Source organism: Aspergillus karnatakaensis, assembly GCF_047715665.1.
Source record: "Aspergillus karnatakaensis strain CBS 102800 unplaced genomic scaffold BJY04scaffold_1, whole genome shotgun sequence".
Lineage (NCBI taxonomy): Eukaryota > Fungi > Ascomycota > Eurotiomycetes > Eurotiales > Aspergillaceae > Aspergillus > Aspergillus karnatakaensis.
Window position 1 is genome coordinate 1,256,509 of NW_027395713.1, and position 27,980 is coordinate 1,284,488.

General features: G+C 51.6%; 11 protein-coding genes across 11 annotated transcripts; 9 read left to right on the plus strand and 2 right to left on the minus strand.

Moving 5' to 3' along the window:
- Nucleotides 1-26: 26 nt before the first annotated feature.
- BJY04DRAFT_176467 (SEC14 family lipid-binding protein) lies at nucleotides 27-2,168 on the plus strand. Its single transcript, XM_073709485.1, has 4 exons — nucleotides 27-670; nucleotides 748-889; nucleotides 963-1,343; nucleotides 1,391-2,168. Exons 1-4 carry the CDS (start codon nucleotides 393-395, stop codon nucleotides 1,904-1,906), a joined length of 1,317 nt encoding a protein of 438 aa, XP_073577525.1. The 5' UTR covers nucleotides 27-392; the 3' UTR covers nucleotides 1,907-2,168.
- BJY04DRAFT_176468 (uncharacterized protein) lies at nucleotides 2,032-2,508 on the plus strand. Its single transcript, XM_073709486.1, has 2 exons — nucleotides 2,032-2,065; nucleotides 2,118-2,508. Exon 2 carries the CDS (start codon nucleotides 2,153-2,155, stop codon nucleotides 2,393-2,395), a length of 243 nt encoding a protein of 80 aa, XP_073577526.1. The 5' UTR covers nucleotides 2,032-2,065; nucleotides 2,118-2,152; the 3' UTR covers nucleotides 2,396-2,508.
- Nucleotides 2,509-2,517: 9 nt separating this feature from the next.
- BJY04DRAFT_6067 (CORVET complex membrane-binding subunit VPS8) lies at nucleotides 2,518-7,616 on the plus strand. The gene is made up of 3 exons (XM_073720718.1): nucleotides 2,518-2,892; nucleotides 2,953-3,385; nucleotides 3,453-7,616. Exons 1-3 carry the CDS (start codon nucleotides 2,563-2,565, stop codon nucleotides 7,430-7,432), a joined length of 4,743 nt encoding a protein of 1,580 aa, XP_073577527.1. The 5' UTR covers nucleotides 2,518-2,562; the 3' UTR covers nucleotides 7,433-7,616.
- Nucleotides 7,617-8,777: 1,161 nt separating this feature from the next.
- BJY04DRAFT_212739 (glycoside hydrolase family 16 protein) lies at nucleotides 8,778-9,869 on the plus strand (the record flags this gene model as incomplete). Its single annotated transcript, XM_073714675.1, has 2 exons — nucleotides 8,778-9,130; nucleotides 9,197-9,869. The coding sequence occupies 2 exons, from the start codon at nucleotides 8,778-8,780 to the stop codon at nucleotides 9,867-9,869; spliced, it is 1,026 nt and encodes a 341-aa protein (XP_073577528.1).
- Nucleotides 9,870-10,115: 246 nt separating this feature from the next.
- BJY04DRAFT_204492 (putative capsular associated protein) lies at nucleotides 10,116-13,394 on the minus strand (the record flags this gene model as incomplete). The annotated part of the gene is made up of 7 exons (XM_073713498.1): nucleotides 10,116-11,670; nucleotides 11,717-12,147; nucleotides 12,194-12,337; nucleotides 12,392-12,796; nucleotides 12,857-13,170; nucleotides 13,239-13,297; nucleotides 13,351-13,394. 7 exons carry the CDS (start codon nucleotides 13,392-13,394, stop codon nucleotides 10,116-10,118), a joined length of 2,952 nt encoding a protein of 983 aa, XP_073577529.1.
- An 847-nt stretch (nucleotides 13,395-14,241) lies between these two features.
- BJY04DRAFT_225590 (ribosome biosynthesis protein KRE33) lies at nucleotides 14,242-17,664 on the plus strand. The gene is made up of 2 exons (XM_073718238.1): nucleotides 14,242-17,256; nucleotides 17,346-17,664. Exons 1-2 carry the CDS (start codon nucleotides 14,270-14,272, stop codon nucleotides 17,551-17,553), a joined length of 3,195 nt encoding a protein of 1,064 aa, XP_073577530.1. The 5' UTR covers nucleotides 14,242-14,269; the 3' UTR covers nucleotides 17,554-17,664.
- Nucleotides 17,665-17,918: 254 nt separating this feature from the next.
- On the minus strand, nucleotides 17,919-19,643 carry BJY04DRAFT_176477 (putative disulfide isomerase). Its single transcript, XM_073709487.1, has 3 exons — nucleotides 19,355-19,643; nucleotides 19,291-19,298; nucleotides 17,919-19,231 (listed from the first exon to the last, which is right to left on the minus strand). The coding sequence occupies exons 1-3, from the start codon at nucleotides 19,505-19,507 to the stop codon at nucleotides 18,019-18,021; spliced, it is 1,374 nt and encodes a 457-aa protein (XP_073577531.1). The 5' UTR covers nucleotides 19,508-19,643; the 3' UTR covers nucleotides 17,919-18,018.
- Nucleotides 19,644-19,741: 98 nt separating this feature from the next.
- On the plus strand, nucleotides 19,742-21,570 carry BJY04DRAFT_6096 (F-box protein). Its single transcript, XM_073720723.1, has one exon. The coding sequence runs from the start codon at nucleotides 19,830-19,832 to the stop codon at nucleotides 21,381-21,383; it is 1,554 nt and encodes a 517-aa protein (XP_073577532.1). The 5' UTR covers nucleotides 19,742-19,829; the 3' UTR covers nucleotides 21,384-21,570.
- Nucleotides 21,571-22,185: 615 nt separating this feature from the next.
- BJY04DRAFT_212744 (sugar porter family MFS transporter) lies at nucleotides 22,186-24,621 on the plus strand (the record flags this gene model as incomplete). The annotated part of the gene is made up of 14 exons (XM_073714676.1): nucleotides 22,186-22,328; nucleotides 22,381-22,402; nucleotides 22,460-22,478; nucleotides 22,533-22,558; nucleotides 22,615-22,660; nucleotides 22,710-22,908; nucleotides 22,982-23,015; nucleotides 23,064-23,132; nucleotides 23,194-23,204; nucleotides 23,255-23,652; nucleotides 23,703-23,719; nucleotides 23,770-23,895; nucleotides 23,950-24,229; nucleotides 24,314-24,621. 14 exons carry the CDS (start codon nucleotides 22,186-22,188, stop codon nucleotides 24,619-24,621), a joined length of 1,698 nt encoding a protein of 565 aa, XP_073577533.1.
- Nucleotides 24,622-25,706: 1,085 nt separating this feature from the next.
- Nucleotides 25,707-26,433, plus strand: BJY04DRAFT_176482 (uncharacterized protein). Its single transcript, XM_073709488.1, has one exon. The coding sequence runs from the start codon at nucleotides 25,908-25,910 to the stop codon at nucleotides 26,121-26,123; it is 216 nt and encodes a 71-aa protein (XP_073577534.1). The 5' UTR covers nucleotides 25,707-25,907; the 3' UTR covers nucleotides 26,124-26,433.
- A 781-nt stretch (nucleotides 26,434-27,214) lies between these two features.
- On the plus strand, nucleotides 27,215-27,857 carry BJY04DRAFT_212746 (uncharacterized protein; the record flags this gene model as incomplete). The annotated part of the gene is made up of 3 exons (XM_073714677.1): nucleotides 27,215-27,446; nucleotides 27,533-27,638; nucleotides 27,689-27,857. 3 exons carry the CDS (start codon nucleotides 27,215-27,217, stop codon nucleotides 27,855-27,857), a joined length of 507 nt encoding a protein of 168 aa, XP_073577535.1.
- Between the last annotated feature and the right edge of the window lie 123 nt (nucleotides 27,858-27,980).

Genomic DNA, 27,980 nt, shown 5'->3' on the forward strand with positions numbered 1-27,980 from the left:
CTGCGTGGTTATGGTCCGCTGACTCACCAATGCTTCTCCAAATAATTTTATGCACATTCCTCCGCTGGTCCCTCGATCGATGTGCCGAACTCCTTCCATTCGTTCGCCTTCGCTCATAATTTTTCAGGGTCCAGGCTATCTTCGCATCCTTGCTTATCCAATTACTCACTGAAACCTCAAAATAAACCTGCAGCGCGGCCAAAAGTTGTCTCAATTCCACCGCATCAGCCCTACGGAGGCCCGTCGAAACGCCGGAACGCCAGGAACACAAACGCAGCCCAGCTGACGCCAAACAAATCTGCACTCGCCCCCAACAATCGTCTCCTTGATTTATGTCCTTTCCACCAATCTCCACTCTTTCCCTACGCAAATACACCCAGAATTTTTAAAAAATGCCCTTGTGGAGGACTAAATCCCAGCATAGCCAGGCGGAGGGCGAGTCCGCCGCGGTGCAGAACAGCGCCGCCACTGCCGATCCGAAGAACGATCCCGTGGCGTCGGCTTCCCAGGCCGCGAGCGATGCCTGGCTTGCGGGGCATCTGAACCATCTTACCGAGGAGCAGGAGGTCAAGTTGACAGAGTTTAAGCAGCTGTGTGAAAAGGAGGGATACTATAAGCCTGCAGGTGAGGGTGAGGGGGAGAAGCCGAGTCATGACGATGCGACGATGCTGTATGTTTCCCTCTTCTACTTGCTTGGGTGGCATCTTTAAGAAAGGCGAGGAAAATCGCTAACGGGGCAATCTTTAGGCGTTTTCTTCGCGCGCGCAGATTTGATGTAAATGGTGCTTGGGGCCAGTTCAAGGATACGGAGGACTGGCGCAAGGAAAATGCTATCGAGGCGTTATACGAGAATATCGAGGTGGAATCTTACGACGCGGCTCGAAGGATGGTATGTTGTTCTTGTCGCCTCGAACCTTCCCATATACTAGGTTTTGACTCTAACCTTAAATCTATGGATATAGTATCCGCAATGGACCGGCCGTCGAGACCGCCGCGGTATCCCGGTATATGTCTTCGAGATTCAACACCTGAACAGCAAGAATATGGCTACTTACAATGCTACCATGACCGACCCCGAAGCCACGGCTGAGACTCACAAGACCTCAAAGGTGCCTCAACGTCTACTTCGTTTGTTCGCTCTCTACGAAAACCTCCTCAACTTTGTTATGCCCCTTTGCTCGCAATTGCCTCGTCCGCACCCGGAGACGCCTATCGTGGCTTCGACGAATATTGTGGATGTTAGTGGCGTTGGTCTGAAACAGTTCTGGAACCTCAAAGGGCATATGCAGGATGCTAGTGTGCTTGCGACTGCTCATTATCCTGAGACTTTGGACCGCATTTTCGTGAGTACATCAAGGCAGTGTGGTGTGTTTGGCACTGACATCTCTAGATTATTGGCGCACCTGCTTTCTTTCCAACCGTTTGGGGCTGGATCAAGCGTTGGTTCGATCCCGGTACTACCTCCAAGATCTTTATTCTCGGCGCTTCAGAAGTCCTCCCCACTCTTACCTCCTTCATGGAGCCGTCCAGCATCCCTAAACAGTACGGCGGTGAGCTCGAATGGCGATGGGGTGACATGCCGTACCTCGATGAGCCTGCGCGTGAGCTTGTCGGCACTCTTGAGACTGCTCCTGCCGAAGGACAGACGAAACCGGGGTTTATCAAGGGTCCTGTCCTCTTCAAGGGCGACAAGGTCGAGATCATAGGCAAAGAGAGCGGCAAGAGCAGAGCAACAAGCGTCCCAGTGCCGAAGTCTAAGCTCGCAGAACCTGCCACCGAGCTAGAAGATAAAGCGCAGCCGACCGCTGTTGACGACCTCACTACTTCTCTAGAAGAGCAGAAGCTCTCCGAAAAGTCTATCGAGAACGGTACCGCGGCGCCTGAGACTCAGTCCGTGTCTGCTTAATCTGAACGCATACTAGTGCCTAGCGCCTAGTCCTAATACTCATTATACATACATCTGTACTGACACCTAGGAGATTCGGTTCCTATTGGTCGTGGTTTTTTGTCATAGCTTGCATATATACATACCCTTACAATTCTTCTTGCTTGGTTTGAGGTGGTCCTGAACAGGTCATTTGTTTAGTTGGCTGTGTTTTCGGATATAGAATACTCACTTTTGTTTTTCTGGTCACTAGGAGCGTTACAATCAATGACATTGTCAGAAATCTTGAATGTTCTGAGTAGCACGTATGGATGCTTGGGTCAGCCCAGGAGCATCGCCGCCAAACCACGGAAAGCGGAACGGGAGCTCAGCCTCCAACGCCAACCCCGTTCGTTCTCCTCTCGACGATCTCCAATCACTCCACGTTTCTGTTGTTACTGTTGCTGTCGCAGACTCCTCTCTGTCCTGGCAATTACTCTGCCCTACCTTGTACTTGTACTGACACACTAATCACCACCCCCACCTGAATCACCCCATCCGACACCGCCGCATCACCCTTGTGCACCCACCACCCGTCCTCGAGCTCCGTCCACCGACCCTCCGCTCCCTCCGCGCCTCTACGCTCCCCTCCTTGCTTCGCGCGCACATGAAGAAATGAACAATCAGACACACCGCTGATGAGCTCCACGACCGAGGGCCGCGATGACTGGGCCCGAGAAGACGACCTCGATCTGGGCCATGCACAGGATGAAGACGAGCAGCTCCCGGCGGCAAGCAACGGCGTTGTCGGCGATGAGTTTACCTCGGAAGAAGTAAACGACAGCTCAATTGCACATATTGAGGAGGATATACCGGATCTGGCGAATGGGACTCCGGCAGGGGTAGATGATGGGGCTGGCGAGGGCGACAGCATTGATATTGGGACGCCGTCGCCGACGGTGCGCGCGTTTGATGCTGGTCCTGGGGAGGATAGTGGGTCGATTCCGGACGATACGCCATCCTTGAGGGTAGGTTCTGCTGCGCTTTGACTTGAAATTTATCTGCTAATGTATGGATGGCTGCGATAGGGGTCTCTTCCCTCATCACCTGGCAGTGCCCTGGCGCTCCGTGGCTCCCCGCGCCCAAGTCCTAGTCCATCTCATCGACCCTTCGACCTCCGCTTCCAATCTCGATTGTCCGCGTCGTCGCTAGGAAGTTTACGACCGTCGTCGCCGTTTCTTTCACAGGTTCGCTCGCGGAAGTCTTCGCTAACCAGTCACTTATCACCGGCGACAATCGATTCCGATGCAGATGATCGCCAGGATCCGTGGGAGGTTGTGCGCTGGACGAAGCTGAGGAAGATAACTGGGCAGGCGTTTTCAGAAGTTGGAAAGCGGAATTTTGGCTCTCCGACTTGCATTGTTGTGTCGACTTCGATTGTCATTGGGACGTCGAGGGGGATTATTTTGGTGTTTGACTATCAGCAGAGCTTGAGGGGGGTAATTGGGCCGGGGACTAAAGGTATGGTGATGGCGACATTGATATATTGGACTTCTCATCCGTGCGCTAACTCTTACGTCTATTATAGCTGTCGAATGCGGTGCTGTCCAGTCGTTGGCACTATCCGCAGATCATTCAACTGTTGCTGCAGGACATGTCTCGGGCGACATATTCACCTGGGAGATATCAAGACCGGCGCGACCATTCCTTCACATCCAGCCTATACCTGCGAATCAGATTGAAACGCGGATATCTGATGGTCACATTGGTGGATCGCCGGTCATACATTTGGGATTTCTTGGAACGAGGCGCACTGCTCTTGTGTCCGCCGACAAGCGCGGAATGGCCTTCTCTCACTTGGCGACTCGCGGTATGGGTGCGGTGAATCGGACTGTGAAGACAACTCGAGTACTGGGTCGATATCCCCAAACCGCATTGGAAAGCAGTCGGCCACGTAAACCAAGCTCGGTGCTTGCTTTCTCACCTCTACCTTTGGGGAACGTTGAGCAACCGACCGACTCGCTTGGTCTAGTCGCCATGCTCACCCCCTACCTGCTGGTTATCGTTTCTACCACGCCAGTCGCGCAAACTCAGCACAAATCGCCACGGCCGAAAGAAGTCACTGCTCACGGCGCAATGACTGGCGCTCTTGCGTGGTTCCCGGCAATCAAGTTGAAGGGGAAGGACTCAGAGACCTCAAAGACGAAGCTTGTTTACTGCTGGTCAAATGTGTTAACTGTCCTGGATGTCAATGAGATCGAAACAGATGACACATCAAGAGACCGCCCTCCAAGCTTAGAGTTTCGCCCGCGGTGTAGATGGCGAGCTGATGAGGCTATCGTCGCAGTGCAATGGCTGAGTCGATCAGTGTTAGCTGTCCTTACAATTACACAGCAAATGCTCATCGTCGAGGACCATACAATGCGCGTGACTAACGCGGTTGATCTTCTCAACCGACATATATATCATGTTGATCTTTTTTCGGGGCAGCTGCACTCACTAGTTGAGCAGTTCAATGAAGAGGATACTTCAATGCACGGGGTTGTGGCTGATGCTTTCTATATGAGCTTCCGCTCTTACAAGGGGCGATTGTTCATGCTTGGCTATAACGAGATGCTCATTGGCAGTCTATCGAACTGGGCAGACCGATTGCTGGCCATTATGGAGGCTGGTGATTTCATTGGGGCTATACGTCAAGCAACGGCATATTACAGCGGTAACTCGGAGAAGCTTACTGTCGGTCTGCCTGATGAAGATGCCTTACGGCAACCTATTGTGCGAGAAAAGCTGCTTGAAATGATTTCTGCTTCTCTAAAATATGCATTTGGACGGAACGCAGAGGCAGCAAATGACCGGCTTGGGCGTCGGCAGTTAGAAGAACTAGCTGAAGTCTCTATCTCTGCCTGCGTCTGCATGTCGGATGAGGATTTCTTATGGGATGAGGTCTTTACCTGGTATGAGGAACATGACTCGCAGGGTGTTTTCCTCGATGCGCTTGAGCCATTCATTGTTGAAGGAACAGTGACCTCTCTACCGCCTACTGCCGTCAAAGCACTCATCAACCACTTTGTCGTCACCCACACTGCCACTCAGCTTGAGGAAATCATTTGTCTTCTTGATACCAGCACGATGGATATTGATCAAGTCACAACTCTGTGCAAGCAACACAACCTTTACGACGCATTCATATATGTTTGGAACCGCTGTTTGGGAGATTACGTTGGGCCGTTGCAAGAGCTTATTGGATTAATACCGTTTCAGCAATCGACGACGAATGGCGATTCGGTCAATGAGGTCAAACATTACACGAACGCGATGAAGATCTTTCCATACTTATCCTTTATCCTGACGTCACGTTCATACCCCACGGGCAACGATTTGGATGAAACTGAAGCTTCGCGAGCAAAGGCTGCCCTATATAGTTATCTATTCTCTGGAGGTCCGGCGAGCAACAATTCGTCGCAAGGACCCTTGTCTGCTCTGGAAGTGCTGTTGAAATTTGACGCGTCTAGCTTCATGAGCATGCTAAACGAGGCGTTTGAGGATAGCTTTTTGAATGAGCAAGATCCAGAGGAAACTCCTCAACCGGGGTTATCTGTCAACCGCCAGTACCTGATTACTGTCCTTTTACAAACCATGACCTCGGCCTCTTTTGACACCTCTGACACCATATACCTGGATATGTTTATTGCTCGAAACCTGCCAAAATACCCGCAGTATATTCTTCTTCCCGGCAGTACCCTCCACCAGGTTCTTGAACGGCTGTGCCGATACCCTAATGAGGAGATGGCAGAAGATTGTGAGTTGAGCGCGGAGTACCTGTTGTCTATATACCACCCACCGGACATTCAACAGATGATTCCACTTTTCCGGGAAGCGCAATTTTTCAGGATACTCAAGTCGACTTATCGTGCAGAGAAACATTATTCAGAGCTGGTACTCACATACTTGGAAGACTCAACTGGGCGAAATAAGATCTTCACCTGCTTCCAAGACTGCCTCCGCCCGGCTGCCCACCTAGGCAAGAAACGAAGACAGGCTGTGATTAGCGTGATTGAAGCTCATGCTCGTGAGATCGCAGAAATAGATGTCCGCATAGCAGCGCAGACAATGCGAGATTTTGCCCCGGAAACGCACGCGACATTCATCAAGGCTCTGCAAGAGGAGAGTTACAGTCAGTATCAATATTTGGATGTGATTGTTGGACAACGATTGCAGTCAACGACGGAAACTCAAGTCCGACCTGTGGAGAATTGGATGATCGAGCGTTACGTGCAGCTACTCTGCAAGCACGATCCTAACCAAGTCGCCAACTTTGTGGACGCTCTCCGAGAAGGAGACATCCGGCTGGAAGAGTTACTCCCTTCAATGGAAGAAAGCGGGGTGGTGGACGCAGCTGTGATCCTCCTTGCTCGACAAGGACAAGTGCGAGGTGCAATGGACCGTCTCACTGCACACCTGAAGACGCTAGAATCAGGGCTTGTAGGGGTTCTGCAGAGCGTACAGGATTCAACGGACTCGGGCACTACTGCCGAAGCAATTGACGATCTTTTGGAGTCCCTCGACAAATACGTGAAGGTTGGAACGTGGCTCTGCCAAGGCCAGAGCAAGACGGCCAAGAACTCGCGTAGCATTGAGAGGAACGGTGGGGGAAAACATGCTTTGGAGCAGCCTCTGTCGTTTGATGAGGAAATCTGGCTTGATTTACTCGAAGGTGTTGTTCGTATTGCTAGCAGCGTTTTTGGACAGATTCAGGGTGTTCAGGTTGATGGAGAGGGGGCTGAGGGCTCACCGTTGGGAGCGCATACCAGTCACCTTGTCTCGTCATTCCGGACGCAGGTGCAACAGGTCTTTACTGTTTTGCTGTCAAGCACAGTCCGAACTAGCGGGTCAGGTCCGGCAGGCGAGCGCAATGATGTCGCGTTCCTGCGTATCCTCCGCGCCTTTCTGGCTAGGGCTGCGCGCTGGTCGCCATCGCTTCTTGAACTACGGGCCGTCCTTGCCTCCGTTTTCTCCGCCTACACCTACGAAAAGTCGTTGTTGTCCCTAGCCAATGGAATGCTAGACCGCGATCTCTTTGTCCATGTCGACGAAGTAACGCGACTACGACAGAAAGGCTGGCGCCCTCGCGGCCAAGTCTGCGAAATCTGCCGACAGCGTATTTGGGGCCCTGGTGTCGGCCAGCAGCACTGGAGTGCCTGGGAAACCCGCCAAAACGACCTGAAACAGCACCGCCTCGCGCGCAAGTTAGAAGAGCGCGTCGACCCTTCTTCAGCCCGAGGAAAAGGGAAAGCTGCAGCGGTAGCCCCGGTCAACTCTAACCACAGCCACTTGTTACACGACCACGAGCACGTGGACGAGAACGAGGGAACGGGTGACGCGAAGACCCACGAGGATGAAGCTAAAGCTCGAGGCCCAGTGGTCGTCTTCTCCTGTCGCCATCTATACCATCGGCAATGTTTACTCGATGTTGGCGAGTCACAGCCATCTCGGCACCATCATGGGGAGTGGGAGAGAGAAGTGCGGCTGGTCTGTCCTGTTTGTCCTGTACCTGTACATAGCGAGTGAGCATGCGTGAGCGATAGCAAGCGATAGCGATATCGTTGTGCGTGGACCTTTTGCGCCTGGATTCGATTTTTGATCTGATGTTACATTACTACTGCCCCTACCATCCATACTATCCTATATAGGCTATAGGCCTGATTCGTGCGCCTGCATTTGCAAGGCTTTCCTGGCATGTCAACGTCGATCGGTTTTTCTCCGGGAGGTGATCTCCGGCGTCAAGGCGTCCAAGGTGTTACTCAGAGTAGTTAGTGGTTGACTTGAATCACATGAAAAGAAATGTCGAGTACCTCGATAGAACGATCAAAGAATCACCCCAGAAACACCGGCGCCGGAGAAAGCTGGACAAAACAGCCTAGTGACGATTCCAGGAGATAGATCGGCACCCATCAGACGACCGAATCAGGCACTGTCGCCCGCCCGCCGTCGTGATCGGAGCAAAGCTTAAGCTTGACTTCTGAGCGTTTGTTCCTGCTCATTTTACATGCAGCCAATCAGGTTGGAGTTGACTGGACATTGTGATTTGGGTTGAAGCATCTGAAGAGGCACGGGGAGGGATCTGCGATCATGGGCTGGGGTATGGTTACATGCACTGCTTTGCATGATCCCTAGGTCCTGTGAGGGCCAGATACCTATCTGTGTACGAGTCGAAGATATGCTAGTCGAGTACTTCTAGGCGCCCATCTGTACCCTAATTGGATGTTCACAACAACCCTCTCAACACTCAAATATCGGTTCCTGATGCCGTCCCTGTCATATCACTCTCGGCACTCACTACCAATCACCCAGGAGAAAGATAAATCTCCGATACTCTTCGGTACTTCTCAGGCCTAGACTGGATCTGCGACGGGAAGGAATCAGTCTTCAGTTTCGGCCCCCAGGCTATACTAGTATCAGTTTCGCGTGCGCTCTAAGGATTAGTGCTGCGACCCTATCTTGTGCTTGACTCGAATGGTATCCATCCTCCGTAGTATATGCTTTACTTGGTTGTGTCGTGCATGTTTGGCGCTGTCTCGGGACCGGGTCTGCTGCTTTGGGGGTGGCCGATGATACCTTTATGGTTTTGGGCGGACTTGGTATGGACTAACTATGTGATGAGAGGATAGGCGAGGGGCGGAGGGATAGGGGTGGTTCTGGTGTATATAAGAGGGGGTTTCTCTGGTATAGATGGTTTTCTCTTCGCTGTGAATCAGGCTTCAGACAACTGAAGAGCGAAATCAAGGGCATTGTCCTGCCGCTCCTTTTCTTATACTACTGACTTTCACACTCCTTTCTTATATTTGCTTTGCCCTGGAGGCTATACCATCCTTCACTGTACATAGAGCTCGTGTCCTCTCTACCCTACATCACCATGCACACCCTATCAACTCTCATGGGCCTAGCCCTAACTACCCACCTCACCCTCTCCTCCGCCGCCTATGTCCTCACAGACGACTACACCCCGGACACGTTCTTCGACAAGTTCAACTTCTTTACAGATGCCGACCCAACACACGGTCACGTCGACTACATCGACCGCGGCTCCGCCGAAGCCGCAGGCCTCATTTCTGTGGGCTCCTCAATCCACATGGGCGTCGACACAACCAACAACGCTCCCAACGGCCGCCAGTCTGTCCGGCTAGAAAGCACAGCAGCATATAACAAAGGCCTGTTCGTCATCGATCTCGCGCACATGCCGCACGGATGTGGAGTTTGGCCAGCCTTGTATGTCTCCCCCTCTCCCAACCCTACCCTCCTATCTATGAATATGCACTAACCCCATCCACAAAGCTGGCTCCTGGGCCCCTCCTGGCCCACCGGCGGCGAAGTCGACATAATCGAGAACGTCAACTCCGCAACAACAAACCACATGACCCTGCACACCTCCGAGGGGTGCTCCCTCGACACCTCCGCCGGCTACACCGGCACAACTCTCACAACAAACTGCGACGTCAACGCTCCCAACCAAGCCACCAACGCCGGGTGTGGGATCCAAGCCCCCGCCGGCTCAAACACCTACGGCGCACCCTTCAACTCCATCTCCGGCGGCGTCTACGCAACAGAGTGGAAATCCGACGTGATCAACGTCTGGTTCTTTGCCCGGGATTCTGTCCCTGGGGATATTGGCGGGAGGAATCCGGATCCGGGGTCTTGGGGGCCACCGCTTGCGCGGTTTGCGAGCACGAATTGCGATATCGATGCGCATTTTGCGGATATGCGGATTATTTTCGACATCACGTTTTGTGGGGATTGGGCGGGGAATGTTTGGGGGTCTGATGGGACTTGTTCTTCCTTGGGGAGTTGTGTGGATTATGTGGCGAATCGGCCGGGGGAGTTTGGGGAGGCGTATTGGGATATTAACTCCTTGAGGGTTTATCAGGAGGGTGGGTTTGCGAAGAGGGAGGGTGAGGGTGAGAGGGATGTAGGAAGGGTGAGGAAGGTGCTTAGGGAGAGGAGGTTTTAGAGTTGATTTCAGGTTTATGGATACCCGTTTGCATTTGGGTGCTTGACAGTTTGTATATAATTATGCTTTGGTAAGGTTATGCAATTAATAAGGGAGAGATTTTTGAAAGCAAGCCTGCAGCAGAATATGTATGCTCGCTAAAAGACATCAAGATTAAGTCTAGTCAGATCATATCCCAAGTTTTGGTACATTGCATGAGGGAGACATCCCACGAAAAAAAACAAGTCATTAATCTTTTGTAAGAGGTTAAACTTTGAACCCCAGGGTATCTCGCCGGTCATCAGTCAACCGTCCCCATTCAAGAAGGAGCCGGAAGAAATAAATTTCCATGTCTTCTTTGCGTAAAGCTGTTTCCGCCCATTTGCGGCCTTCCTCGGCAATCCATTGCCCATGAACGTCGTGGCGTTTCATCTCAATCTTGCGTCCGTCGACCTTGGCGTCTACTCCACCAAAGTAGGCGAGGGTACTCCATAGCCCGTGTAGACGGACATCAATAGGCGCGTAGTGCAGCCATGGCGTAATCCGCGAGTCGAACCATTGCCGGAACAATCCCGTCTTGAACGGGAGGCTACGGCTCTGGAGGAAAGGGAGGAAGCGGCCACTGAAACCCGCTCCATCCGAGTCAAAAAGGTAGCGGTATTGCCAGTGCTCCTGGAAATCCACTCGTCCGCCCGTGCCGAGCTCATTCTTTTGGTCAGTGCAGTCCTCTTTGCGACACCGGACGATTTCAGGGATGCTGGCCGAGGCGTTGAGGTTCAGATCTTGAGTTGGGGCGAGTCCATTGAAAATCTGGTAGGAGTACGTATTTGGCTCGTCGGTAGGCAAGAGCACCGACACATGGTTATATGTGTTGTTGTTCACAAAGTGTGCAAGGCGCTGCCGTGGCATACCTTTCCATCTTCCTTCATGGCTGACACCTTCTGTTGTACTGCCAATCCAGAAGAGAGAATTGTCCTTATCCGTGTATGCAGGATCTGGGTGCTCTTCAGAGGGCCCATAGCTTATTTTATCCACGTAGTTCCAGGGGCTTGGGAAGATAATGTCGTTGAAAACCGATACAGCACTCTGACTGAAAACTGGTAATAGTTCCTGGGAGATCTTGAACGACGCGGGTGAGAGAAACAAACCATGCAAGGATGCGAGGTCAGGCTGATGACAAACATCGGTGGACAGAGACCAGTCCGTCGGGAATTGCCCCAGTGAATGTGGGCGGAGGCACCCAATGCATAAATTCCTCCTATCCCAGATTCGTTGGGACCGAGCCTTCGATCCAGGTGGACAGGCAGGGGCAATGAAAGGGTCAAACGCCAACTCCAAAGAGTGGTCAATAAACATAACCTCCGGTGTCCGATCGGCCGGCTCGATGGGAGCCCAGGTTGTATCGCGTTCCGACGACCAGTCGGCGGAAAGATCATCGGCAGGGGGGAGCCGCTGTTCTCGGGCTCGATTCTGAAGCCCTGCTATTTTCTCCCACGGTACAACAACTCGAGGTTCATCATTCAAGTTGAAAGCCAAATCCATGTCGGGCAGGTGCTCGGAGAATTTCTCAATCATTCTTGCCGCACTTTGGACCATCCAGGCATGAGTCGGCTTGATGCCTTCCTGCACCCTTACCGTGCCGTTGCGAATGCTCAAAGCACCGATATCATTAAACGGGTTTGTGGCTAGTTTTTGCGTCATGGTTCGAAGGTCACTAGGGGCTATGGCGCGGAATGGAAGGAGGTTGTTGTAGATGTCATCGAATTCGTCAATCGTAACAGAGGACCTGCTGACAGCATAATCGTACCATTTGTCGAAGCCCCTGGAAGACTATTAGAACTTATTCGCAATGACTGAGATTTACTCACGGTGGGGGAGACTGGTGGTATTTCTTCTGATACTGATGAACAGCTTCCGTTAAAGTAGTACTTTCTTTGGCCGCCTTCAACCACACGTCGTGGTTCTGCCCAGCTTCGTGAATAAGAAGTTCTATCGGATGAACGTGGCCAACACTCGGCTGGCTATAGACCCAGAAAAGGCCCGTGCCGAACATAATTAGGGCAGCGAAGCGCAGAACCAGATTAGGACGATGTAAAAACTGAGGCTCGTCGTCAGAGGCCATCCTGGCCAGCAAAAGGACCAATACTCCAGCAAAGGCAAAAGAGAGGGCCATCAGGGCTTCTGAAGCGGGTATCATTGGAAACGGCTCTTGTCCGTTGAACATAGCTGAGATCAAGTCGAAGTAAGTTGCAACGAAACCAGCCAAAACAGACAACCCAACCGCGCCGTAGTATGGGAACTATCTACGTTAGCCTTGACAAAATAGTAATTGTCAATAACCTCACCAGCTGAGAAGCAGACACGATGACAGCCGTAGCCAATACTGCTTGGCCCAGTGCACTTCTTAGATAAATCGAAGAAACTGTGGGGCCACCATCGGCAGTGAAGGTGTAATAAGCCACCCAGGGTACCCAGAGTAAAACGACTCCCTAGAAGAGCTGGATTAGGTTTAATTTGCAAGATGAAACTCGGACTTTGCTCACAAATAGACCGTACCCCCATGAAAGCAGAGCGTGCTTCCTTTTCGCTTCTCGGCGCACGCCTTCACCAGACAATTCAGCTGCTCCGGCTAGAAGCAAAAAGTCAAGGATTACGGCGATAATCCTTGAAGTCCCTTGCCGAGAATGTTGTCCAAGAACTATGGGACAAATGTATGTCGACTCTCTGCCATTTTGGAAAGACGCAACCCAAGACCCGCTGGCTGCTATAAGAGCGGCAGATATCATGTATCGTAAACGACTTTGTAGGACAAAAAACCGGATGCGGCTAGTTATAGTGATCAGTACGCGTACGAAAGTGTTGTGTGAGGAATCCGGTCGGACCCAAGTCTGGGCGGTTCGTTGGTTGCGCCATAGGTCGTAAATCGCGACTAGAAACGGAATCAAGTACTAAACAGCAGCCACGGTTACTTTATGCCAACAAAGATTGATGCTCGGATAGAAACGTACCGTATAACCCGGGGGTGCGCATTCGTTGTTATCGGTAACACTTCGGTAAATAGCAATGCGCGCAGTGCCAATGACCGAAAACACACCAATCCCCAGCCACGATTTCAAAGTCCGTCGCTCTTTTGTCGCGTCGATATCAATGCCTGCGGGTGGAGGTAATTCGACTGGCGATCTATCGAGCTCATTGAGCGGGATAGCAGAGTATTTGTCGGTGGTGAGGGCAGGGTTCAGGGTTTGAAAGCCGAATCTGCTCAGGATCAAAAGAGCGATCGCGGAGAGAGAACATGCCAGTACGGCAGTGTGGAGGGGGTGATCTGGAGACCGAGGCCGTTAGTACCCCCAATCCATTGGACTTCACTCAGCGTCTGTAGGCATAGCTCACCAAAAGCGAATGTGGTGTTGTAGGAGGTTGTTATAAACGTGCAGCTTAACAAGAAAAGGCTGTGACCTGTTAACTCGCGGTCGAGAAAGTGGGGATGCAAGTGTCAACGAACCCGACCAGAGCTCGGAGGCCGTTTTCCACAGATAGGCGGATCATATTGAGGCAGCTCATGAGCCAAAGGGGAGCAAACCCATTATTGGGGCGCTATTTGATGAGTTCCAGCGTCGCCAGCACATGCGAAGGTGAAAGGTTACAAAGGTTTGGCGACCGACAGGCAGGGAGCGATGGAGCGATGGAGCGATGGAGCCGAGAGGCCGGAGCCGTGGATGGTCTAGCCAGTGAGAACTGCAAAGAAGGGGGGAGGAATCAAAATGGAATGGTTACAGTTCATAATCGGGCGTAGTACGTATTACTTTATTATGAAAAAGGGGAAGGATTAATATAGTGATTGCGTCAACTTGAGGAGGCAGACCATGGACACGGCCGCAACAGCTGGATCCAGGCCCGCGTTTGACAGTGCGATCACCGGCTAAACTGCGCTAGTCCTGCACTAACGCCAGTCCTCAGCACCTTACGCCAACCTGCGATAACAGTCGAGTGGGGGGGTTGGCTATTCAAACAGTAACATTCGGAAAATCATTATTCAATGAAACAGCAAGATGGATCTGGTCTAGTTTGCTCAAGGTGATGACGATTATCGCCTCGACCTTCGAAAACCCAGAAGACTCGGTGCTCCGAATTGATATATGCAAACACTCTCACTCGCCCGACCGGCCGCCTAGCGCTTGGCAAGTAACAGATGCCCTGTGCACCCAGCCGCCTGCCGCCCAGCATCTTTAATGTCACGTGAGCAACAGGCTATTCTAGGCTTAGCGTAAAAGCGGAGAGGAGCTCACAGGCGGTGACTAGCTGCAGGCGGTAGATTTCGGCAGTATGAACACCGCCAACAACTTTTTTCTCTTCTGCCGGTGCAGAAACTTTTCGTATGCAGTGCGCTTCAAGGCTGAGAGATATACTCGCCCGCCGACAAAATGCCTCGAAAGGCAATTGACTCGCGCATTCCTGCGCTGATCCAGAATGGCATCCAGGAGAAGAAGCGCAACTTCTTCGTCATCGTCGGTGACCGCGCCAAAGATATCATCGTCAACCTCTACCATATCCGCTCGCAATTCGACGTCAAACAAAACAAATCCGTTCTATGGGCGTACAAGAAAGATCTGCTAGGATTTACGAGTCATCGGAAGAAGCGAGAGGCCAAGATCAAGCGAGATGTGAAGCGAGGAATTCGCGAGGCGAACGATGAAGACCCATTCGAACTGTTCGTCACTCTTAACCAGATCCGCTATGTGTACTACAAGGAAACGGAGAAAATCCTCGGAAACACCTATGGCATGTGCATTCTCCAGGACTTCGAAGCCATTACACCGAACCTGCTCGCACGAACCATCGAAACCGTTGAAGGAGGTGGTACCGTGATTTTGCTTTTGAAGGGCATGCAAAGCTTGAAACAACTCTATACACTATCGATGGATATCCATTCGAGATACAGAACAGAAGCACATGACGATGTCGTGGCCCGTTTTAACGAGCGTTTTATTCTGTCTCTCGGAAGCTGCGACTCCTGCTTGGTCATCGACGACGAGATGAATGTCTTGCCCATCTCCGGCGGAAAGAACGTGAAGCCCCTCCCAGCACCGGAAGAGAACGAGGAGAAAACAGGTCCTCAGAAGGAGCTAGCTAAGATCAAGGATGATCTAGCGGAGTCTCAACCCGTTGGGTCATTGGTCAACCTGGCCCGAACCGTTGATCAAGCAAAGGCACTCCTCACCTTTGTTGATGCGATTGCCGAGAAAACGCTGCGTAGCACGGTCACTCTGACTGCCGCTAGAGGTCGTGGAAAGTCTGCGGCTCTTGGTGTTGCCATCGCAGCAGCGATTGCCTACGGCTACAGCAACGTTTTCATCACCTCACCAAGCCCTGAAAACTTGAAGACCCTATTTGAATTCATCTTCAAGGGATTCGATGCTCTTGGATACGCTGATCATGCCGACTACACCATCCTCCAATCTACCAACCCCGATTTCAACAAGGCCATTGTTCGCGTGAACATCCACCGCCAGCACCGACAGACGATTCAATACATCCAACCCCAAGATGCCCACGTGCTGGGCCAAGCTGAACTCCTGGTCATTGATGAAGCTGCAGCAATCCCCCTCCCGCTCGTCCGGAAACTGATGGGCCCATACTTGGTCTTTATGGCTTCGACCATTAACGGTTACGAAGGAACTGGAAGGTCACTGTCACTGAAGCTGATACAGCAACTGCGTGAGCAGTCAAGAGGCGGCGCTAAGATCACAGATGACGAGACTGATGTTGCTTCAAGAGCAACTGGGAAAATTGAAAAGAACTCTGACAAAGGTTTGGGCGGGCGATCTCTGAGGGAGATTACTCTAGCCGAGCCTATCAGATACGCACCGGGTGATTCTGTAGAGAAGTGGTTGAATAAGGTTCTGTGTCTCGACGCAACACTACCCAAATCCAAGATGAACACACAAGGCTGCCCGCACCCCTCTCAGTGCCAGCTTCTCCAGGTCAACCGTGATACCTTGTTCTCTTTCCACCCTGTCTCCGAGAAGTTCCTCCAGCAAATGATGGCTCTCTACGTTGCCAGTCATTACAAGAACACGCCAAACGATCTCCAATTAATGAGTGATGCGCCAGCACATCAACTATTCGTTCTCGTTCCCCCGATTGACGAGGATGCCGCCAAGCTGCCGGAGCCATTGTGTGTCATCCAGGTTGCCCTAGAAGGTCGCATCAGCCGACAAAGTGTTCTCAATAGCTTGAGCCGTGGCCAACGGGCAGGCGGTGATTTAATTCCTTGGCTTGTCAGTCAGCAGTTCCAAGATGAAGACTTTGCCGGTCTTTCTGGAGCCAGGGTTGTCCGTATCGCAACGAATCCAGAGTACCTAAGCATGGGCTATGGCTCTCGTGCCCTGGAGCTCTTGGTGGACTTTTTTGAAGGAAAGTTCACCGACTTGTCCGAGAACATTGCAGACGCACAAGAAGAGATGGTCAGGGTCACAGATGAAGAGCTTGCGAATTCGAATCTCCTTGACGACAACATTCAAGTCCGTGATATTAGATCCATGCCTCCACTCTTCGGCAAACTGTCAGAGCGTCGACCAGACGAACTGGATTACCTCGGTGTCAGCTACGGCTTGACTTCAGCTCTCCACAAGTTCTGGAAGCGCGCTTCATTCTCTCCTGTCTACCTCCGCCAAACCCCCAACGACCTTACTGGCGAGCACTCCTGTGTCATGCTCCGAACCCTAACCACCGGCACCAACGACGCCAGTTGGCTCGGCGCCTTCGCGCGTGACTTCCACCGCCGCTTCGTGTCCCTCCTTTCCTACCAGTTCCGCACATTTCCCTCCATCTTATCCCTCAGCATTGGCGAGTCCGCAACCGCCGGCGCCAACCTCGACCTTTCTCTCACCCCTCCTCCTCTCCGTAAATCCGACCTCGACGCCGCGTTCTCCCCATTCGACCTCAAGCGTCTTGACAGTTACGCAAACAACCTACTCGACTACCATGTCATTCTGGACTTGGTCCCCACACTCGCAAACTGGTACTTCTCCGGCCGTCTTGACAAAGTCTCACTTTCGGGCGTGCAAAAGTCCATCCTCCTCGCCATCGGTCTGCAGCGCAAGTCATTCGATGACGTTGAAAAGGAAACCACCCTTCAGTCCTCGCAGCTCCTCGCCATGTTCTTGAAGATCGTCCGCAAGTTCTCAACACACTTCCGCGCCCTTCAAGAATCCGCCGTTGCCGAAGCTCTTCCCGCTCAAACTGCCCCTGCTACGGAAGCAACGGACGCCCACGATGAAGTTGTTGAGGAGCGCTTCAAGCCTCTCGAGACAAGTCTCGACGATGAACTCAAAGCAGGCGGTGATGAGGTCAACGCTGAGATGCGCGAGAAGCAACGTGCGCTGATCGACGCTCTGCCTCTAGACAAGTGAGCCCTACCCTACTTACCCTACCCTACCGTAGTCCTCAATCATCCCATCTCCGAAGGAAAAACAATAACTGATTTCTAGCCTTCAGATACGAGATAAGTAATGGCACAGCCGGGTGGGAAGACGCTGAGAAGCAGATCCGTGCTGGCGGCGCGGGAACAGTCAGCGTCAAGTCCTCGAAGCAGAGTAAGCGCAAGAAGGGCGAGTCTGCGCGTGATATCTACGACCAGGAGGTTGAGTCAAAACGGCAGAAGGTTATCCAGAAGGGAACTGAGGGGAAGAAGAAGAAAAGGTAGGCTAGATGCCTGTCTGTGATGCAAAAGTTGATGGATGGCCCTCGTTGTTTGGCCAAGAGGGTTATGGCGTAAACATGGTGTTTATGAATATAGAGTGTTAATTGAAGTGGCTGAATATATATTCACTTTTAGCTCTTGCTGATTAATGCCTTAACCAGGTATAGCAAGAGAACCATAAAGCCGGTTTCTTCTTCCCTCCCTGCTTACCAACTCTCCAGACATACTGGAGCTACTGCTTAGACCCAAGATCCTTGAGCAAACCCATCCCGACCTCCCTGTGTATTATTGAGCCATTCAGTGACTAGAGCAAGCACTGCCCGTTGTGGCTGCGACGATGATTATTTATAGGAGGATTGACCAAGATGTAACAAATATATCCTGTCATATCATTGTTTGTAGTACATTACGCTCCTGCTAGCTTCATTTTGCTTTTCAGCTGAACCAATCCAATGAACCATCTAACATCTACAATTCATCATGGTCAGCAGCCTTCTTCTCAGGCTCGGCTTGGGAGACGATAATGCCCTCCGGCAGCTTGTTGCGGGACCCTTCTCCTAAACGAATAGCGTCGATCCATGCCTCTACCCGTACTGTTCCGTAGTCGGCCTCCTCTGAAGGGTCGTACTGTCTCCACCAGCTTCTTCGTGCATTCAGAGCAACAATCTCAACTGTCTGTGCATCTTCGGCCAAGCCAAGTCCGACTCTGAGGGCCTTGGATGCAGCGTTAGACGCGGGGATGCTGTACAATGGGAACAGCTTGGACTTTCTCTCGGCGTGTTTATGACCGACTTCGGCAAGGCTCTCCAAAGCGTCCTTGGTAGAACCAGTGAGCTCTGAATCAAGTTCGCCGGACTCCGGCAGGAGAGCGAGAACGCAAGTGCCAGACTTTGGTGCGAGACAGGCGCTTTCAAGAGACGCTGGGGTTGTGAGGGTTTCGATAGCAGGAGCTGGAGTGTGCACCTGGACGGGAGCTGTAGGGTCGCTCTCTTCGGTGGCGGCCTCAGGCTCCGAAGTTTTCTCGGATTTGGACTTTTCAGTTTCGGCCGATTTGGACGGTTTGCTCTTCCCTTTCTCGGATGCTGGCGCTGGATCTGGGTTCGGGGACGCAGCTTGGCTAAGGAACTCGACCATGGGTCCCTTCTTCAGCTCGCCATCGTAGAGTATGGGCTCTGCTCCATTTCCGGGGAGCAGGACTAGAGTCGGGAATTCCGTGACCCCGAACTTGTCAACCGCATTTGATTCCTTGTTTCGAATCTGCGCGACTTTAAGGCTACCTAAGAAGTCGATGGCAAGGGCACGGATCAGAGCACTAGTGGTGCCCTTTTCCGTAAATAGAAGGGCCTTTGGAGCCTCTTGATCCTCAGACAACCACCCTTCCAAAGTCTTATCTGTGATCCTCTTCACGTGGTTTGGAATCTTGTCCACAACAGCGTCGACGATGCCTTTGGTAGTCCTAGCACCCTGGTAGTCCTCAACCCTAGGCTTTCCAGGCTTCTTTGAAGGTGTCACAAGCTTCAACGTCGGGAAGCCCTGAATGCCCATCTGTCCACAGAATGGTTTGTTTGCTTCCTCATCGCAGTTGACCGCCGCGACTTTGGCCAATCCTTCCAAGTTCTTCGCAGCTTTCTCGTAGGCAGGCTTCAGGTTTTGGCAGTGACCGCACCAAGGGGCGTAGAACCTAAAAAAAATCGGATCGTTTAGGAATCGCTGGGGATGCACATGGGATGGGAGGCTCACTCTACAATCTAGTTCAGGTGCGTCAGCTTTGTTTCGAGAAATTGGGAGTCAGGTTGCGTCATACGGAGGTGTAATTAGAATTGGCAATCAGCTGATTATACCCCTTTTGATTGACCTGCAAGACGGGGGATTTCTTAGTGTACAGCCCATCTGCATTGACTGGCAGAGCTGCCAGAAGCGACGCGACGAGAAAAAGCGTAGCACTCTGCAGCATCATGGTGTTAGTGCGCGATTACGTGGTGAGCAAAGGTATAATTCAAATGCAAAGACCAAGGGTCATGGGCAGAGCATGTCAGCAAGGACACGGGCAGTATTTGAGCAGCAAGCTGGCAGGATGATTGAAGGTAGAAGCAAGGTGTCCTGAAGCTCTTGGCATGTGACGCGGGTTGCAGCTTGCGGCTTTCAACTCCGCCCCGCACTCAGTCGTTCCACCTCCGCTGTTCCTGCGTTCCCATCAAGTATGGGGTGAGAAGCTCATTTGACATTACTCTTACTCCACAGGCTAAAGCCTAACCAAGACTTCCTCTATCCTGCGCGCCATGGCAGAAGCAACCAGCGTGCGACAGGCCCTCGAACAGGTCCCCGCCTTAGACCTTCCCTTATTGCCACGCGAGTTGTTCTGGATGGTCCTAGATTTCCTCGGATCTAGAGATATAGTTCGCTGCAGGCGTGTCTCCCGGCTGTGGAACGAGGCTTTTAGGGAACCAGCCAACTTGATACCACTTTTGAAAAAGCTTTTCCCCTTGGCGGATGAAGTCAGAGAGCTCTACGGCAGCCACTCACCTGAGCCTCCGTCCGGTTCAAGGGACAACAACTACTGGCGCTCATTGTTCGATCAAATCGCATCGAGGTATGACCATCTCGGTCGCGGTAAACCAAGATCAATACAGAGGCTTAAATTGTGCGAAGAGTTTGGCATCTCCGGCGAAAGAGAATGGTTCCAGGTGCAACCGTGGGACATCCACGCAAGCCATCTGATGCAGCGGGTGGATCTACCTTTCTCGGAGTCTTTTTGGTCCTACGATGATGGCTTACTGGTGTACCCCAGCGCAGACCATACTTGTTTGGTTCTTATGGACCTCGATAGTGACAGGAAATTCATGGTGCCATTCATAATTACGGGGAAGGTCATTCGGCGGGTGAGGCTACAAAGGCGAGTCCTTGTCGTCGAATGGGCGGAGCCTAAAGCCTTTCACTGGCTGAATGACAGTGATGGTGTTCATCGTCACTTCGCCTCTTCGTTCGACGTGAGCAGAACATCCAGCGGATGGAGTATTACCTTCCGCAACGAATGGAAAATCATGTTTCTCGGCCACCCTCTCAGCGAGCGGGACAGGTTCTACTCTACTCATAGTCAGACCCATTATGCCATTTACATCTGGCAGCCAAATCGCAGTCTATACACTGCAGATGATGACGCTCCGATAGAATCACTGTCTGTGTGGGATATCTCTAAGCCGTCTGATTACAGGCCCTCATTAGACCCCACAGGGCGACTACGCGGGGAAGGGAGAGAAGAAGACTCAGGTCCTTTCATCGTCTCGCGATTTGGGTTCAGAGAGCTAGGGTTCTACTCAGTCCGACAACGCGGGCTTCCAGGCATACAGTGGCTAAACATTACGGATGACAACCAATCGATAGAGATCTTCGAGAACCTATGCACCGGTCCTGTGGATAGGTTTGTTGGGCCGGCTGAATGGACTTCGCAGGTCCACGTAACGAGCATCCCGGTTAATGGCTACGGGCCTTGCCTGAGACAGGACCTCGACCTCATTCTGCCCCCCTATCGTGGAAATAGCAGCTTACAGGCAAGCCCGCTCACCCTTGCAGTCTGTGAGGAACCATGGTATACCATAATCTCAGAAACAGTCGACGAACAAGCCCAAGTAGGCTTTTGTCTTCATCTATCAGAAGCCACCTGGCCATTCAACTTGAAGGCTTCGCTGACCGTTAGAACCCCTTCCTCGGCGGTCACTATGAAGAACGCCCAGATATTTGAGCTCACAGGCAAAGGCAGGATTTGCGGAACGGAACGGTATTTGGTCGGCGAGAATTCGAACCGCGAGCTACTCATTTACCGGTTCGATAGATAAATCTGAATATAGCCGGCAGCTCACTTTGCCCGCAAAATTAGGGGTATGCCCGGAGCAATGCCCGGAGCATACCCGCCGAAACAAGCTTCGGTCCCTTATTCATCCTTAAGACCCTAGTTGGAGATGACCTGTATGATCCACATTGCTCCAGGAATCTCTGGAAAGATTGTTTAGACTCTATCCAGGTTGTGGCGTACCAAGAACTTGGGATGAATTGGCGGCTCGCTCACCGCATCATGTTGCTCGGTCTGCTGAAAGACTGATACTTCCTCGAATCAGGTTGTTCTGGCGAGTCTCTCCACATTCTGCAAGTGCCCCGGCACGGTCCTTACCCCACTGGAGTTTTCCCTCCAATGCGCCTTTATCCGGGGATTCAGCCAAAACGCAAGGCTAGCGCCTCAGAGTCTACCAATCGTGTCGGCCCAACCACACGCTTCCTAGCGGATGACGCCGATCCAAAACGAGTTATGGCATGGTGAAGGCCTTGGTCAATCCTCAGCTGGCCTTTCAACACGCGTATGGATACACCGGCATAAATTGACTTTGCGAGTGACCAATCCTTCAGCGCGCCGGCGGCCTTGAGTGGAACATTGCGCCAGAAATACATGCTCGAGCAGGGATCTTTTGCGAATATCCTCTTAGAAATAGCCGGAATAGTGAGACTGGTTCTTCATATGTAAACCGTGCGCCATCCCTCTTGGTCTGTTACTCGGCTACGCTCGAGTCCTCCCTTCTTTTGAACTCCTTCCCCCGATCGTGAGGTCTTTCCCGACAGTTTCGATTCTACAAGCGAACATAAATCATGGGTGGTGCTGGCGATACCGGAGCGACAATGGACGCCGCGGCGCAAGTCCGCAGAGCTAACCTCAGGGCATCGTCTGGTCTTGCGGGTTTGATCCAGAACAAAAAGGTTTTCGGAGTCGCTTTGTTCGCTTGTCTAGGAGGGTACTGTTACAGTCTACTCTTCTTGTAAATTCAGATGCTAATATACCAATAGTCTTCTCTATGGCTACAATCAGGTGTGAGCTCTAGAAGATTGCTGATAATAATAGCAAGCTAACACAATATCTGCGAAGGGTGTCTTTTCTGGTGTTTGTAAGTCGGAATGACACCTCCTTTCCTGAGACCATACTAACTTCGATTCCCCAGTGGTTATGCATTCCTTCGAGGAACATGTAAGCACTCCCTTGGTCGCAAATAGCCCTGATGATCTCTGATCATCCATTTTTAGATGGGCGATGCTGTTACAAACCAAACAAGAAAAGGCTGGCTCACATGTATGCCTACGTAAACCCTTCTAGTGGTCCTATTAACATTTCGGAACAGCCATCCTTGAGCTTGGAGCTTGGTTCGGTGCTCTATACTCCGGCCCTCTCTGCGAAAGATTCTCTCGCAAGTATACGATTCTGGCCAATGTGTGCATTTTCTGTATTGGAGTGGTGATTCAGCTTACTGCGGCCACCGGTAATGGAAGTTCTTCTAATATTCTGGGCGGCCGGTTCGTTACGGGTATGGGCGTTGGAAGGTAAGCCTACACTATTGTCGAAAGGCTGAGACTGTGAGTCGCTAACTCTGGTTGTTTTTTTTTTTTTTTTCAGTCTTTCAATGAGCGTGCCCATGTACAACGCTGAGGTATTAGCTATCCACGCACGAGAATGAGAAGTATCTGACTCCTTACAGATAGCACCACCGGAAGTAAGAGGTTCGTTAGTTGCTTTACAGCAGCTCGCAATCACCTTTGGAATCATGGTCAGTGCTCCCATTTATATCTGGGCTTTCTATAAGACAGTTCTGACAAGTATACAAATAGGTCTCTTTCTGGTCGGTATGCCCTAATCTCAGTGTGGGCGTTGTCGTACTGAAATGCGTAGGATCAACTATGGAACAAACCATATCGGCGGCACCGGAGAGACACAGAAAGATGCTTCATGGCTCCTGCCTCTAGCTCTTCAACTCGCCCCCGCGGTAGTTCTAGGTGTCGGCATGATTTTTATGCCTTTCTCACCTCGTTGGCTTGTGCATCACGATAGGGAAGAAGAAGCCATCAAGGTGCTAACCAGCCTTCGTGGGCTGCCCGCGGATGATCCTGTCTTGCAACTTGAGTTTCTCGAAATCAAGGCACAGAGTATCTTTGAGAAACGCACCGAAAAGGAGAAGTTCCCTCATCTTGAGAGGACTAACACTTGGAGTTACCTGAAGCTCGAAGCCGCGGGGTATAAGAGTTTGTTCACTAGCTGGCCCATGTTCAGACGTGTGATGGTCGCCACAGGTATGTCTTTTATCTCTCAAACATCTTCAACAGAGACTGACTTTTTCCAGTTACCATGACCTTTCAGGTACGCAGTCATAGACTCAAAGCGATTACGTCCACTAATAAGGTTCGCAGCAATGGACTGGCGTGAACGCTGTGCTCTACTATGCCCCCTCCATCTTCGAACAACTCGGCATGAGCAACAACACCACCTCTCTCCTGGCCACCGGTGTCGTCGGCGTGGCCATGTTCCTCGCAACCGTAAGCTTTGCCCCATTTTCCCTACCTAGTTCAACTTTAACCAACCCTGCAAAGATCCCCGCCGTCATTTGGGTCGACAATGTTGGCCGCAAGCCCATCCTAGTGATCGGCGCCATCGGCATGGCAACCTGTCACTTCATCATCGCTGGTATCTTCGCCGAGAACGAGAACCAATGGGAGTCGCAGCGCGCTGCAGGCTGGGCCGCCGTCGCAATGGTTTGGCTTTTCGTCGTGCATTTCGGATACTCTTGGGGCCCTTGCGCCTGGATTATCATTGCAGAGATTTGGCCGCTCAGTGTTAGGGCTAAGGGAACGAGCTTGGGTGCTAGTGCTAGTATGTCTCTTTCCATTTTCTCAGCACGCTCTACACCCATATCTTTAATCCGTGTTTGGGGGCTAACAATGAGGCTCTGTATAGATTGGATGAACAATTTCATCGTCGGCCAAGTCACCCCCGACATGCTCCAAGGAATCCGCTATGGGACATACATTTTCCTCGGACTAATGACAACCCTCGGTGGATTGTTCATATACTTCTTCGTCCCTGAGACGAAGCAACTTTCGCTCGAGGAGATGGATGTTATTTTCGGGTCGGAGGGCACGGCCGTTGCAGACTTTGAGCGCCAGGCTGAGATCTCGAGGGAGATCGGGCTTGATGACGCTCTCGCGAGATTCACACAGAGGTCTGATGCGCAGGGTGTCGATGTGGAGGGTAAGGGGCTGTGAGTGGTTAAACTCACCAAGGGGTGATAGGGACTCGTGTATTGGCAGGCCTGTGGGTTTAGCTTAGGGGGCTGTTTGGGTATTAGTTATCGCGAGGTCGAGTAGTCGGAAGACAGTATGTATTCAGAGACAAAGCATGAGGCAATGGTTGGCTAGCCCATCATTAGTGTACTGTGGCATATTATACTAGGAAGTAGGTAGATTTACCTACTCATGATAACGGTTAAAACATAAATTGCTCAATCCGGCTATTGTTACTGGTTCAGGTAAGAGGGTGAGCTGCGCAATGTGCTTTTGTCATGGATACCTTGTCCATCGACTTGTAGGCTTGAACCATCTCATCTTCCCATCAAAGCGGACTCAATTTGCCATCAAGTTCAAGATAAGTAATCACCCAGGCAGAAACTCGCGAAAGTCAGGTGGAGGAGACAGAATAAAAAGATGCAGAATTCTTAGTATGTTCTTCGACTACATGAATACCTGGATACCAGCTGACTGGATGGCCAACACTTCTTGTCCTCTTTGAGACAACAACAACCGGATGTGCTGTTCGACAATGAGACCATTTGTGCTACGTTTTGAGGAGATCGAAGTCACAGCCTGAAACTCTTTTACTTAAAAGACCAACCAGAATAGCTACGATGAATCAGAGCAATCAGGAATTCACTGTATTGGCTGCATCTCACTACAAACCGAAAACAACAGAAGCAAGAACGAGAAGAGTCACCGAGAAAGACAGAGGTGCGCTTCTTGGTCCAGCAAAAGCGCCGCTTCCAAACGGCCCCTGACGTGGCTCTCCATCCCGCTGGAAAGTCTTCATGCAAGTGAATTACACTTCCGGGGCAGCATCAGTGCCGTTTTCATTATCATTCTGGCCACCGTTTTCATACAGAACGGTCATTACAGGAGTGAAGCCCGCACGACCCCCAAAGACAGGACTGTAAAACTCCTTTGCACTCTCATCTTCCGGGGCGTCTACGAAGTAGAAGAGGCGCATGTCCGCAACCTTGTGCAAATTCCAGTCACTCTGCGGCAGGACAGGGCGGCATTCGTCGTTTCCTAGTCTGTCGTCCATCACAGGATTGGTATCCGCATTGGGCAGGGACCCCCCGGTGACATTCATGAAATTGGCAATCCATGAGCTTTGGCCGCAGGTATATTCATTGCCGCGGAGTTGGTTGTTGACGTACTGTGTGAGACGAGAGCATCTGTCGCCAGACTCAGGCTCGGAGGTGGTTGTATTGGATGTGCTGCTCGAGTTGTCCTGGTAGCTCCGAATTATCTCGATTATGGTGGACTGGCAGGATACGTCCAGAACACCGCTGCAGGATGTCGTGTTCTGGAAGCTTTCATCTCTGGAGTTGGAGATCTCGGTCCCCTCTTCGTCTTCAGATGAACTCCATTGCAACGGAAACGTCTGGCCCTGGTACTGCATCATGAGTGCACATCCAGATGGATATTCTTCGTCACCAAGTCCGGGGTTGACGCCAACGAAGAGCGACTGATCCGAGTACTCATATCCCTCATATATGTAGCCTGTGAAGCCGTTTGCACCGTATCCGTCGATGAGGGTGAGAGAGAGGTTCCCAGAAGACGTGTTTACAGCATTCGCAGCCATACCCACGCCTACCTCTGGCCATGAGGTTTCCCCCAGTGCACAGATGCTGCCATTTGGGGCGCTGCAGGAGAGAGCTTGGCAGGAAGAGACCTCGACTATGGGGTTCTGAGGGTTGGGAAACGCTATTTGGTCATGTGCAGCTGCAAGCCCGATCGATGCGTCAGCTAGCAATTGTTGAAGTGTTTGCATGTTGGTTGTGAAAGTTGAGATGGGTAGAGGTGTTCTTGCTCACGAACATACATGGAATACTTTCCAGATTTAAATATTCTCTCCGCACTGATGACTCGAATCAGCCCCGAGATACGATGGTTGCCAAGAGGAAGGTAACTTGGCTGATGTCAAAAGAAAGACCCTGGATGTCCAGGCTCACGAACCTACAGGGGTCTGCGAAACGCCATGCAGTGATAGATCTGCCACCCGCCAATTAGTGTTGGAAACAACGCCACTTGGGCCCTTGCTATGAGACTATGAGACAACACTCCTCCTTTTCCTCCACAAACATCATAAGGTCTCTCCTCTCTCGGCTACTGCCGGATCCTCCAGAAACAGGATTATGCATGTTCACCTGCTCATCACACATGAGTTTCACACAGCCTCCATCGACCCTGGCCTTGGGAGGATTACCATTGGCTCAAGAAGTGTCGAGGGTGCTGTTAGGTTGCTGTACGTTTTCATTGCCCATCTCTGACAGGGTTGAAATTCTTGGTAGTGTCCTACAGAGTGTGCTCGGACAGTGTAGGATTCACGAGTCATGGCACTCTCTACGAGGTGGTGAGAGTGAGTAGCAAGCCGTTTTCTCTTCGCTAGAGGAATCTGTCTGACTTTTTTCACAGCCTCGAACATAAAAAGCCGTCTCTCGCACCTCCTCGAAGGCATGCTCAGACTCGCAGACTCTTACAGCCAAGCAGCAGCAGCTCAATCTCTGTTCCACGGCTTGTCTTAGCTTTCTTGCGACTCCCGTACCCTCTTTGCTTCATCATGGCCACCTCTCTCATTATTTCTGTTATTGGGACTCTCATCACCACTGTCTCCTTTATCGACAGCAACATGCCGGAGGCCCCGGAACAGGCCAAAATTCAGTACGTTATCGCCAACGACGGTACCAACGGCGATCTTACAAATGCAGGCGGGGACCTGCCGGATATCCGCCTCTTTGACGAGACTGGCGAGTTTCTCGCGGGAACTTACGACTCGGAAGCTGCGAAGAAGGGTACACGACCTGCACCACAGACATCAATACCCAAGAGGCGCCTACCTATACTCTGTTTACGGCTAATAACGACGCTATATGTATAGCGTGGACCGGCCTGGCTTGGGCTGGCGGCCAGAAGAAGTACGGGTTCCACCCTGGAAATTGGGCATACTCCTGTGACGAGTATACTGACTACAATAATGGTTATTGGTACGTCGTCTAAGACTTTGACCAACCATAATAATGTCAACAATCAGTAGGTATTATGGTATCGGTACCGTTGACGACGTCAAATGTGCATGGCTTGACGCGGATGGAGACATCCCTACCACAGCGTTTCAGGTTCACTGGCCAGAACTTGACGGGGATAATGCTGACATGGAGAATTTTGATTACTACTGCCAAGAGAGACCCCCGGTTGAAAAATAGGACACAGAGGATCCGAACACCATCTACTTTTGGCCTCAAACCGCCCGTCTCAGGAACTCCTCCGCCGTTCCCTCCTCCGAACCCAGCCCCGGAGCTAGAACCGAAAGCGAAACGCGGACGCTC

Excerpts from the sequence above, each read along its gene's own strand:
- BJY04DRAFT_176477 (XM_073709487.1), bottom strand. The coding sequence starts at position 19,507 with ATGATGCTGCAGAGTGCTACGCTTTTTCTCGTCGCGTCGCTTCTGGCA.
- BJY04DRAFT_6067 (XM_073720718.1), top strand. The coding sequence starts at position 2,563 with ATGAGCTCCACGACCGAGGGCCGCGATGACTGGGCCCGAGAAGACGAC. Across the intron at positions 2,893-2,952 it reads ACGATACGCCATCCTTGAGG|GGGTCTCTTCCCTCATCACC; the intron begins GTAGGTTCTGCT and ends TGGCTGCGATAG. Across the intron at positions 3,386-3,452 it reads AATTGGGCCGGGGACTAAAG|CTGTCGAATGCGGTGCTGTC; the intron begins GTATGGTGATGG and ends CGTCTATTATAG.
- BJY04DRAFT_225590 (XM_073718238.1), top strand. The coding sequence starts at position 14,270 with ATGCCTCGAAAGGCAATTGACTCGCGCATTCCTGCGCTGATCCAGAAT. Across the intron at positions 17,257-17,345 it reads GACGCTCTGCCTCTAGACAA|ATACGAGATAAGTAATGGCA; the intron begins GTGAGCCCTACC and ends TCTAGCCTTCAG.
- BJY04DRAFT_176467 (XM_073709485.1), top strand. The coding sequence starts at position 393 with ATGCCCTTGTGGAGGACTAAATCCCAGCATAGCCAGGCGGAGGGCGAG. Across the intron at positions 890-962 it reads ACGACGCGGCTCGAAGGATG|TATCCGCAATGGACCGGCCG; the intron begins GTATGTTGTTCT and ends CTATGGATATAG. Across the intron at positions 1,344-1,390 it reads AGACTTTGGACCGCATTTTC|ATTATTGGCGCACCTGCTTT; the intron begins GTGAGTACATCA and ends TGACATCTCTAG.
- BJY04DRAFT_176468 (XM_073709486.1), top strand. The coding sequence starts at position 2,153 with ATGACATTGTCAGAAATCTTGAATGTTCTGAGTAGCACGTATGGATGC.
- BJY04DRAFT_176482 (XM_073709488.1), top strand. The coding sequence starts at position 25,908 with ATGGTGGACTGGCAGGATACGTCCAGAACACCGCTGCAGGATGTCGTG.
- BJY04DRAFT_6096 (XM_073720723.1), top strand. The coding sequence starts at position 19,830 with ATGGCAGAAGCAACCAGCGTGCGACAGGCCCTCGAACAGGTCCCCGCC.